Raw genomic sequence first — 12,728 nt, 5'->3', positions numbered from 1 at the left:
AATAATTTATTCTGCATAAGAGATCCTCTTTTCTGTTCTCTATATTATTTGTTAGAAGGTGCAAAAGAGATCTATTCTATGCACAATTTATAAGAGGCTACATACATAAATGTGGTGCAGTCCAAGTAAGAAGCAGTCATGAAACTTTATATCAGCTAGAGAGTGCAAAATTTCAAAGTTCAGGTAGGTGTTTGATCTTTAACATTTACTGACATCCTCTAAATATAAAAAATACAAAAACTATGTCATAACTTCTTTTACATATGGAAGTAAGGTTTAACTAGTTTTCTTTATGTGATTTGCATAAAGTAAGCAAGCCATCAGATATGCATCTTCACTGTTGTAAGGAGCGCTACAGCAACAGGTACTTTCATAGAATCATATAAAATTCTTTTTCACAAATTGTTTTTTATAAATGGGTGCAAAATGCATTGCCACCTGCTAGTTAAGAGAATCTCCTCAGAATAACAAATTTATAAAATATGTCCCCAAGCTACCTCCTGGACTTGCCTGATCTTTCTGACCTGTCTCTTTCTGACATTGTGCAAGTATGCAGACTGTATAGGTACTTCAAACGCTTTTCCTTCCTCGAAAATTCAATTGTACAAAAAAAATCTCTGGAGAGATACTCTCAATCCTCTGTCTCCTCTCTTGGTTGCTAAATGTGCTTCCTGCACAGAGGAACCAGGTGGACAGACATGGCAGTGCCAGGCAGTTGTGATCACACTTCTCATGCTCCAACAGCTTGCCAGAGTTTGCAATGGAAAAAGAAAAGGAGGCAGTCAGCATGGAGCGCTAATTCTATTCAGCTGTGCAAGAGGTGGATGGAAATGAGCATCTGTGAGGCAAAATTCTGAAGGGAGGCTGGAAGACAAGATTTCATGATCCTACCCTCCTAAGAGGTAGCAAACATAACGTAATGAGAAAAACAAAATTAAACAAAATGCAATCTCTTACTGTCTGTTTACACGAAGGTGGCTTGACACATCCAGCTCGACAAATGACAAAGGAAATAGGCAAATCCAAGATTTGCAGGAGGCCAGTCTGGTTACCATCAGGGAAGAATCAGGCCAGGAATTTTCACCTGCAGGATTTTCCACTTATAATAACAATGGTTTTGTTGTTCTAATCAGGCAGGCATGAATATGTGAGATGAGAGCTACATTTCAGATGAAAACTCCAAGAAGGAAGGACACTACTCTGGTTTTCTTCAGAGTGAAAATTTATTGGAAATATTCCTCCTGAAAAACAAACTCAGACGTTGACAGCTATGAAAGCTTTATTTGTCCAACATTTCCATGCTAGGATACATTTTAGAAAAGCAACCCTTTGAAAAGCTCTGAGGAATTGCAGAAAGGCCAAGTGAACAAAGAGAATATTCTGACATTTCCTTTCTTGAATACTGTTTATAAGTCATCTAAAGCAGTTTGTCATTGCAAAGACCAAAGACTGAAGTCCCAAAATAAATGTTGTTCACAACAACCATGCTTTGCATTGGAAAAAGAATGTCTTCATTGCCCGAAGGTTACAGGCATAAACAGAGTCAAGGTTTTGAATATTGTGTAACATGCATTTGTTGTTGAGCCTGTTTAGCTCCTGGACAGTGATGTGATGTGCAACAGTGACAAGAGCTACTGTTTTGGCCAGTTTTGAGCAGTATGGACAAAGTTTAATCTTTGGAGAAGTACTAATTTTAAAATAATCATTGCTGATTATCTCTGCTGACAGCGGCTTCATTGTTATTTTGTAACCATACAACTTTAACTTCATTTTAATTCAAAGTGCCACTCTGTTGCGATCATATAGATATATGGAGCATTAGATGAAAACTGAAATCCCACTGCACTTCAGGCTAGAGGATTGTTTTGCTTAAAACTCTGTGATTAAACAAGTACAGCTAATAATTATTTATTACATGAAGGCATACTCAGTGACTTCTAACATTAGATAAAATGAGATAAATAATTCTCTAAAACCTAAGGCAGGGATTATCCTATTGCTGGTGAACTGCCACTATTAAAAGTCAAGATTAATAAAAGAAAAAATAAAAATAGTAACATCTGGCTAGATTTTCTTCTTTTTCTGAAGTTTCTTCTGTAAGGAGTCTCAGAATGTGAAGATTTCTTTCTGACTTGGATTGAAGAAAAGATTTTGAATTCTTGACATTTATGGCTGCAATGATTGCCATTCTTGCTCTTCCCTGAAGTGTTTTGATATTAAATTTTGCATAGAACCTGGAGAATGAGTGGAATGTACTGAATATTCATTCCCAACTCTCAATTTCACGTCAATAACATTTTTCTCACTCTTCACCAAACAGACTGCCTATGTGTTTCTATGTATTATAGTTGTGAGTGACATGATTCAACTGCAACAACAAAATGTTCTCCCTGTAAAAATGCCTAAAAACCTATTAGGCACTTAGCCCTAGAATTTTGGAAACCTGACTCTCAGTATGCATTTTTCCACTCTATTAGTTAAGGTTTTGTAGTCAAAATAAGTTTTACTAAGCTTTAGTTCAGTATAAATGTAATTTTAAAAGAGATTCTAGACCATTCCACTGAGATCTCAATCAGCTCTTCCTGTTATGTTTTCTTTTTATATGTGAAGTCAAGGTAATGAAAATTGCCAGAAAGGAAGTCTGGAATGGGCTTTAGTGTCTGTGTAGTCAGGTAATACTTGGTTCTGTGTCTTAACTTCATTCAGACTGACTAATTCATTTATGGCATGAAATAGTTAGGGACTTTAAAAAAAAAAATAGGTGACTGAAACTAACTTCTGATAGGAAGGAAATACTCTCAGCAGCCGAGAGTAAAAACCAACACAATAAGATAGATCCTCTAAGAGAGAGACAGATTTCCATTTTAATTAAGGTTCTCAGTGTTTAAAATTGTGTCTGGGGTGATAACGTGAAAACATTTGCTGGATTTTACCAGATCCCACATCTTCAAATAAGAAATTCTCAGTAATGTACAAATGCACCATCATATTGGATGAAGTAATTTTAATAAAATAAGATCTATTCACTTTGATCAATAATATTGCGGTTCATGGGCAAAACCCTGTTAACCAAGTGTGTGGTAAACCTGTGAATTTTTTGTGCGGGATGGGCCATTTCTGTCTCTTGGCAGGGAAAGGATTACACAGTATAAAAATTATTAAAATTCTAATTTGGGGCCAGGTTTTGCCCTCGGGAACTTCCTTAATTTCATCAGGGAGTTGTGCATGTTTATCTGATTGAAGAATTTGGACACTAGCACTCGTGGTGAAGGTAACATTTTTCTTTAACAAGAATGTGCACTAGTCAAATCTAAAATCTGAACGTAGCAGGGATAAGTTTCCTACCAGGAGACAAATGTCAGTAACTGTTCTGTTTTGATAATGTAAAGCAATTTCCTTGTAAAGGGAGTGGGAGATGGAGTAGAAGGAAGGAAAAAGGGATCTTCTTCCAGATACCTTGTAGGCTTGTTTTTAAATTATGACTTTGGATCTAACAACAGGTTTGGCAAGTGTTTGCCTGGGAAATCTTGACACCGTGCCAGATTTTCTTAGCTGGTTTGTAGTAGAGTGTGCATTTTTTAAATACACTGTAATCATTTCAGACCACATAATTAGAAACACAAAGCAGTTTACTGAAACATAGTGATATATTAAGGGTTCAGTTAATCACACATAAAGAAACAAGTCAGACTTCAAAACCTTCACTCAGTTTCTGTTTTATTTGCAACTGGGGCATGCTGATGGGACTTTGCCTGTTTAACATTGAGTGGGAGTTTCAGAATTTTAACCTGAGGGTAAAATTTTCAAAAGTATTTAAGTGACTGGCTCACTGAAAATCAATAGGACTTTCACTCCTTAGGGCAACACTTTACAAAATATGTAGATACCAAAGTCCAGTTCACTTCAGTATCTATGTGTTGTTAAAAAAAATAAAAATAATCCATTTTTCCTGTCCTAAATTTCCTTAAAATAGAAGTGTTACATTTCAGTGTCATCTAAGAGTTTCTGAAAATGTTATCACAAATGGACAGGATGTTATTCCTTTTTTTTTTTTTTTTTTAATTTTTAAAATGTTTTGGTACTCTTTCTTCTTCAACACATGCAGAAATCATATGTTTTGGATAATAAGACACATTGTCTTCAAACTTGTTTTAAAATCTTACTGCAAATGTTCAAGAAGAATTCTTCAGTCTACTGTAAATTTCCCATTTTAAAAAAAAAAATTCCCCCTTTTCAGTCTATTTAATGTCTTTTTTTGCTGAAAGTGATAATTTACCTCCTCTGAAGCCACAGCCTGACCTAAATAATTTTGTCTGCATTACGTATAAAAGCAAGCAGAAAAAAATTTAAATTGTAATATGGTATCTTAGGGAGATGAAGGAGATATAACTCAGAACTAATTAGTAACTCTTATTAATGAGAATATATGTTATGTTTTCTGTTGAATCTCTCAAATGTAGTTTACTGAGAAAATTAAAAAGTGTTAGTATAGAAAAACCTCAGTATTCAGCAAATTTGGTTTTAGAATTTGCAGCACAGGAAGATATCTTGGTTCTCTAACATGTTTTCTGTATGAGCTTTAAAACTATGCTAACTTGTTGCACAACAGCTTACAAGTTCTCAGCAGTTGCATTTATTACAATTTTACCTCCCTTTCAGACAAGTTCTCTTATCAAGCTCCAAATCACATTTTAGGCAGCTTTGAAGTACATTACGAATGTACTTATTGCTTAACAGAAAATAGCCTGACAATCCTTTCTGTTTTAAGGTGCAAAGTAATAAATGTCAGTTTATTTTTTGGAATCATTTATCTGAGCCTGTGCTTACTCTCAAAGTATCTGGCTTTGAAACAAATCAGAAGTACAGTGCTCTAATGGTCTTCTTGTAAATAACAATAAAAACATAAACACAAAATTTTAACCTTTCTTTCCATGATGCCTTCATTCTAATTCTGGCCTTTTCCTCTCATTAAAACTGAGCAGGCCTAAGTTTTACAAAAAATTGAGGATTCCTTCTTTTTTTTTTTTTTGGTGCACATTCAATGATCATGTGGTTTGCAAGGCTCTCTGGCAGTCATTTGTACTTGTCAGTGCATACTCTTCTATCCCCTGTGGCTGTTTTGTGCTGCTAGACAGGTGTGTGCACTCTGCACAAAACTTTGCCCTTTGGACATCATTAGAGTGTCTAAGAAACATGGAGAATGGGATCCTGACAGACTTATAAATGACTATGAAGAAGGGAATTCTCTTTTGGGATCTTTATGGAATGTATGCCTTATATTATTCCACATCCATTGAGAGAGTGTGGTTTTTCCATCACAGAAAATGCAAAAAGCAATATTTAAGGTGCAGATAAATACATAGATACCATTCTCTCTGAAGAGTGATGGATGACTTTACCACTATGTTTAGGTTCACTCAGAAGGAAGGCTGTTAAGATAGGAGGAGGAGTTAAGCTGGAAAAAGCACGTAGTTAAATGTAGCACTTTATCCCTGGGTACATGTACAAACATTTAAATTAATCTAGTTAATGGGTTTCTGCCTTATGTCTTCTCCACAGTCACTTTTCAAGCATCTGAATAAACATGGGCCTTTACATCATGCCAAGCAGCAGAACGAAGTTCTCTTGTATCCTTGGGAGTAGTGAAATCCAGACTCCTGGACTCTTCACACTGAGCACTCAACCTCTCCAGACACTCAGGTATCATCAGTATGCCCCAGCTAATCTTAAGCATCATAATGGAAGATAAAGGAGAGAGAATTTATTGCCTAGGACTCAAAGCACATAGAGTTTTATAGATCAATAAGAACATCCTGACTTATGCCCAGGGGCAAAAAGGAAGCCAGTACAGACTTCAAAGACTTTGTGTAATATATTCCTTATGGCCAATATTACAGATTAAGCAGAGCAATGTTTGACACAAGCCATCGAATCTGACTAGAATGAGAACAGACTATACTGTGGATAAGTCTATTTTGGAGGCTACAAGGATAACTTAGAGCCTTCAGCTTTGAGAACTTATCACAACATCTAACTAATGACAGCAAAATATATTTTAAGTCTGGGAACTCATTCTGAGTTAAGCAACAAGGAACAACTTTTGATTCTGAAATTCATTGAGGAAGAATGACCAAATTTATCTGATCAGAATTCCTTCAAGCAACTTCTAATCTCTCTCAAGGAGATTCAGAAAAAGTGAAAAACTGTAACCTCGAGATTTGATAAAGAAAGTAGAAATTGAATTAACTGACAAACTCCTCAGAAGCCTGCTAACCTTTCAAAGCAGGGAGGCTGACAGTACTGACCAAGAAACTGAAATCACAATATCTTCATACAATATTTGTAACAAGTGGAAAACACAAATAAAATTAACACAGTATCTACTGTGTGTCTAGTGCACAGAAAAATTAGGTAATCTGTATTATCTTTCCTGTGGCAAATTCAGGTCCAAACTTTTCCTTTACAAAGGCTTTTCTTGATGTCTTCCTTCTCTAAGTGGCAAGACCAAGAGATGTACGTGACAAACCTAATGGTTTCATCAAGACTAAATTTGAAAGCATGATCATTAGCTTTCACTGAAAGCTGAAAAGGCTGAGGCCTAGCAAGCTGGGCAAGACTCAGGCCTGTAACAACTCCAAAGTCCTATTCATTTTCCCCGTGAGAAGATTATACACCTTACTTCAAAGAAAACAGCTCTTAAGGAAACCCTGACTTTCTTAAGATTTGTCTAGTGTAGGAAAATCTCTCTGCTAGGAAGAGGTCCCCTGACTGGTACACACAGACACTGTGGATAACTGGAAAATTGGTTCCATGCATTTAATTACAGTGGCTCAGTTCAGCACAGAGACTATCCTGCAGGGAAGATGAGATGTGTAAAGATCTGTACAATCTGTGAATATGAAAAAAAAAATGAAGTAGGACTTGAACATCAACAAGGTTCATTGCTGTTGAAAAAAACAGCTCAAACATTAATGATCTGTAATGTACATATCTTTTTTTTATTATTTACTTAAGAAAACTTGTTTTTTTAAGGGAAGGTAAAATGCACGTCTTTGCTTTTGGGGTTAGATGAGATGCCCCATGAGAGTGGAATTTGGAGGTTTGTAAGGGGTTAGCAGTGATCCCACTCCTCCATACATTACCCTGCTGAAAGATCTCACTCTGCCTTGCAACATTCTTGTTATTCCAGAACTGGGTTGGGCTAGTCATAATAGATGCAGGCAATCAACTCCACTTCCCCACACACAGCTCCGCCAGTAAAACTCACTTCACCTTGCAACACTCCTGTTTTTCCTGTGTCCTTTAAGCAAAAGCTATCAGTTTGACACTCACTGTGGAAGTGTCCTTACTCCTACTGAAATCCAGGATAACTTTCTTAGTGATGCAAGAGGAAAGTGTTGGTGATACAGACAAATGTCTGCTTGTGACTAGGGTGAAACAAAGTTGTCTTCTCTGAATGACAGATTTTGATCCTGGCAATAGATGTAACTAACCTGTGCTCCACTTAGGATTTTATTACAGCAATAAAATCCAATGTGACTTTAGATATCAACTCAGAGAGTGTGAGATTACAGTCTAACCTTTACATAATATGGCCTTGTGCAAGGCTATGCTTTTTCCCAAGAAAAGGGTTTCCTTTTTAGTTAGAACACTAGAGTTCTCAGTGTTGATCACTGTTGTTTAATTTATTTTGAAAATCTCTAGAGCATTCACCATGATGCAGACAAGCATTGGCCTACTGGCAACATCTCAGTTTACACTGGTGTTTGTATCTAGGCCATGCAATTTTATTTAAAATCAAGTACGTGCATGACACAATAAAAAAAATATGCCAAAGTAAGGATTATTCTTCCAAAATTTTGAAAAAATTTGCATGTTTTCTCTTTGTTTCCTTTATCACATGAAATAATGCATCAAAATATAAGAATGCTCTAGGCAATGTACAAAACTAAAAAAGACTAGTTTGGTGAATGAGCATGGTGAGAGGCTATGAATATGGATACATTTGTACTAAGGAGCCTAGAGGAGATACCTTTTATGTGTGGTGATCCAGAAATACATGCTTATAAATCCACACACCAGGGAGAGAATATTCCCCTAAACCAAATAAATTCCCTCACAGAACTCCCTGTTGATCAAAGCTGCATAATTTAAAGCATCTAGAGGCAGCTTTAAATTATTCACAATATTTTTTAAAAATAATTTTGGCATATTGCATAGAGTATTTGTGTAACTAGCAGTCTTCTGTAAGTTTTATGCATTTTGCATCCTTATAGAGCTCATCTCAGTTTGAGAAGAGAGTACATAACTTTGAATAAATTGGGCAGGAGAGACTCATTCTGACACTGTGTTAGTCACATCATGCAAAAGTGCCAGGCATGCAGGACCATAGGGAATGGCAGGGTAGAGCCGGCAGTGTCTAGGTCTCAGCATGAATGCTGCTGTGTGCTGGTTCCTAAGAGTTTTCTGATACCCTCAAAAGCCCCAAATAGGAATCCTGCAATTAGTGCATCTAACTCCTCCTTTACTGCAGTCTTCTCTCCTATTGGTGAAAGGTCTTCGTAGCTCATGTAGGGACCCCACCCCTTTTGTGGGTTTTCATTCTGAAGCTATCCACAACTTTACACCTGAATGAATGCCAAACCTCTCTGAATATATAAAGGAAGCCTTCAAGAGCAATTCCAGTTACACAGAAGAAGCAGAAGGAAAAGATTTCATCCAGCTTTGTCAGATAGAGACTGAATCAGCCATGCTTCTCCCTGCCATTCACTTCTATGGCTTTCTTCTGGCTTGCATCTTCACGAGAAGCTATTTGGCTTTCAAGAACGATGCCACAGAGATCCTTTATTCCCACGTTGTTAAACCCGCTGCGGCGAGCCCGAGCAGCAACAGCACGTTGAATCAAGCTAGGAACGGAGGCAGGCACTACACCAGCACTGGATCCGACCGTAACAGTGAGTATCCCACCGGCGGCACTTCCACCGCAAGCCATGGGCGGCAGCCCCGCCTGGCACGGCCCCGGGAGCGGGAGAGGGAGCGGAGCCCCGGCTGGAGCCGCACATCCCGTGGCAGCGCCCCGGACCCCCCGCCCGAGCGCGGCGCTCCAGGGAACCGGCGCCCGGGGGAAGCCGGGCCACGGGGAGATGCTGCTGGTTCCGAGCCGGGATCTGCCTCGCCGGGCGGCCCCCGAGCCAGCCGCCCTCCCACCCCCGTGCTGGGAAGTCCTGTAGGACCGGCTCTCTCGGGCAGGTTACTTCCTGAGGGAGGTTCATCCAGGAATGCCGGGTTCTGTGGTATCTACCCGGCAGGGAAGCGAGATAAAGAAAAAGGAGAGAGAGGCATTTCCAGAGCGCTCGCTTTTTTGACTCACCTCCCACTGCGGGCAAGAGAGGTGTCTGGGCTACTTTTCAAGTGCAATAAAAAACTCTGAATTTTGTTCCCGCTGTTTAGTTTTATTTCCTGCTGTAGCACTTACCCGCTTAACACCTCCAGCAAAAGTAAACAAATAATCTCGTAATTTACCTATGATCTCTGCTCTAACTTGCCTTTTTATATCCAGTCTTTTCCTTCTGAGTTTTATATATATATGTCAGATACGTGGGGATCTGGAAACCTTCTGACTTTACCTGGTCCCTCCCCTGCACACCTCCTTAAAATGAAAGAAATCCAAAGAGAGAAACACACACACCAACCCACCCACAGCAACTTGATAAAAATAGAGTCATCCTTGGAAAGTGAAGGCAACAAGTGACACCAATACCTTTCAGCTAAGCCAGGTGTGTCAGTTCTATGAATACTAAGGGTTTAAATGCACAGGAAACATCTCGTCATTATGAGATTACTGGAACAGCCCAGTAGGTATTCATTGTCACTGAGCTGTCACTGGTGAAAAGCTGAGCCGGGGAAGACAGAAAATCAGAAGGAAAGACAAACTCAGATTTGTGACCAGATGCTCCCAGGTACATTCCTGAGTGCAGCTGCAGGAAGGCAAGCTTGAATCTTTTCTGCAAAGCAGGCAGTAGAGCAGTCCTGTCAATATTCCCTGGGATAAGCCTGCAGATTTACAGTCCCCTCTGCCTGCCCACCTAGACACGGAGGACAGGGTGAAGCAATCAACACATTGCCTCCGTTCAGAACTTGCTTCCAAAAATCCAAGTAGAGACAGAAGAAGCCTGTAGCTGTGATATGTAGATGTACCTTCAAAGCCTTTTATGATTCACTCTGAAATGTTTCTAGTAATTACTTCTATTTTAAAAGCGTTAGTTAATTGCATTGTGTGTAGAATCTGTGCCGTAATTGTCCTTCAGAAAGAAGGAGAGCAGAGCCAGTAAAGATTGCTTATTAAAATTAAGCACACTGTGGGCGTTTATTTCAAAGTGTAATTACTGAAATAAACAGTTGTGTTTATTGCAGGGTGCAGAGCCGCACATAGAGACAGGTACAAACATGCCTGTGCGAGAAGCTCTGCATGTTGACTCTGTCAGCTGCCTGAGAGAATTTGCAGGATCCTCTATGTTACATATAATATACATACTACTACAGTTACAAAGATGGTGTTCTTTTGAGGGTGAAAGGATGCCTCTAAAATTGTTACTGCTAATCATTCAAACTTCATAGGCAGAACCCCATTCTGCAGTAACTTCAGCTGTTACCACTTCTGCAGTGTCTGCTCCGAGCCACAGAGTTCATGGGAGAGTTCAGTCCACTGTAACCACGGAATGAGAAGAAACACACCATTTGAAATTCATTTAAAAGCATTTCAACTGTTTCCAAAGCAGTGCTTTCCCCCTTGCTAATGATACAATATAATTGTTGTAAACATCACAGAGCAGATTCCCTAGACTGTGAACAAGCAGGAAACATTTCTCCCCTTGGGGCACTTTTTCCTCTTCTAAAAGGTATATCCCTGAGAAGAAGTAGAGAGAAGAAAATTTCCTCTTCTACCACAACTGCTGAAGTGCATGTCATTAGGATTTCTTTATGCTGTGGTATTATCCAGAGATACCATCAGCACTTGAGGCCCTTGTGTTGGGGGACACAACAGTAAAGAGATGTCCTGTAAAGATTACAGCCTACTTTAACTTCTGCAAAACATACCTGGTTAATGTGAAAATGACTGGTTAAGGAAATCATTCCATTTTGATTCTCAGTGTTTCTTGTTCTGTGCACTCTGCAGATCGCGTTCAAGTTGGTTGTCGAGAACTGAGATCCACCAAGTACATCTCAGATGGTCAGTGCACCAGCATTAATCCCCTGAAAGAATTGGTGTGTGCTGGTGAATGCCTCCCTTTGCCACTGCTCCCCAACTGGATTGGAGGAGGTTATGGTACCAAGTACTGGAGCAGGCGGAGCTCGCAGGAGTGGAGATGTGTCAATGACAAAACTCGCACTCAGAGGATTCAGCTTCAGTGCCAGGATGGAAGTATAAGAACCTACAAAATAACTGTGGTCACGGCCTGCAAATGCAAGCGATACACCAGGCAGCACAATGAATCCAGCCACAACTTCGAGGGAACCTCTCAAGCAAAACCCATCCAGCACCACAAAGAAAGGAAAAGAGCCAGTAAATCCAGCAAGCATAGTACAAGTTAGAAGTCAAATGTTCTCTGCTCTCTCATCTCCCTCTCATTGTGCCAAAATTGAACTCACCTGTAACCATTTGCTTTACCATTCTGACTGGTTAAAGACAAGTCTGCCATTGCTGCGTTCTCAGTTGACACGACATTCTTATTGCTTTGACCAAAATCAAAAGGGGCATTCTCAGCATATGGACCTTTTGGGTGATTTTCCAAATGCTCAAGAGGGGGAATAATACAAACCTTCCAAAACTACATTATAAACTTTTACAATGTCTCCAGCCATGGAAGCAAAGAAAATTTTGCCAAGAGTATTCACTGAAGTCATTTTTGTGAAATGATACTTTGTTGTTTTCCTGAGAACAGTTATCACGTCTATTGCCTTTTATTTCATGTTTTATGACCTTCTGACAACAGCTTAAAGTACAACACCTTGTATCTGCTTTCAGATTAATACTAAAAGAAAGTGCTTTGCATGCTCACCTTTCTCTTATCTCAATATACCAAAAATTAAAATATGCATGGCAGCAATCAAAAAGTAAAGCCGAACAAACTATTTATTTGTTGTTGTAATTATTTAATGAGCTTTTATGTGTGTTATTTCCCTTCAAAATTTCCTTATGTTTATAGCTTTTCATATGTATCAAAGTATTTTCCTATGACTTGTGGCTGGATTAGAACATACATTTTGTAGATAATGTAAAATGGACATTTTAGCATTTAGGTATATATATTTTAATTTTGAACATTCATAGACTTAGGTGTTATTTTGACATAGCAACATAAAAACTGTATTTTTCATTCTTCATCATGTATTATTTTTGTTTAAAAAGTGTGCAATCAAAAGACAGATATGACTTCCTTTCAAATTAATTAGTTTTTTTTTTTTTTTACAAAAATAAACACTGCTAAAAACTGTATTGTCTGGCTCTCTGTATGAAAATGCACACATTTCAACCAGTCACAACACTTAAAAAAGGGAGAACATTATTTGGTTTTAAAAAGGCTATCCATGAAATTTAACATGGAAACAATCTTTCTCAATGTAAAGATCTTATATGACCATTTAACAGATGGTGTTTATTAATGGTCCAAGTCAGGTTCTTATTTAACAATTCTCAAGCTCTACATTTCAGAAGAAGTGTGTATTTG

At 38.5% G+C, this 12,728-nt stretch overlaps 1 protein-coding gene across 1 annotated transcript; it reads left to right on the top strand.

Moving 5' to 3' along the window:
• The first annotated feature begins 8,635 nt into the window (after positions 1-8,635).
• SOSTDC1 (sclerostin domain containing 1) lies at positions 8,636-11,592 on the top strand. The gene is made up of 2 exons (XM_062495395.1): positions 8,636-8,954; positions 11,177-11,592. The coding sequence occupies exons 1-2, from the start codon at positions 8,636-8,638 to the stop codon at positions 11,590-11,592; spliced, it is 735 nt and encodes a 244-aa protein (XP_062351379.1).
• Positions 11,593-12,728: the final 1,136 nt, after the last annotated feature.

The sequence above is a fragment of the Cinclus cinclus genome, chromosome 1 (assembly GCF_963662255.1).
Source record: "Cinclus cinclus chromosome 1, bCinCin1.1, whole genome shotgun sequence".
Lineage (NCBI taxonomy): Eukaryota > Metazoa > Chordata > Aves > Passeriformes > Cinclidae > Cinclus > Cinclus cinclus.
Note: the sequence above shows the minus strand (reverse complement) of the source record. Positions and strands in the feature narration are given on the sequence as shown.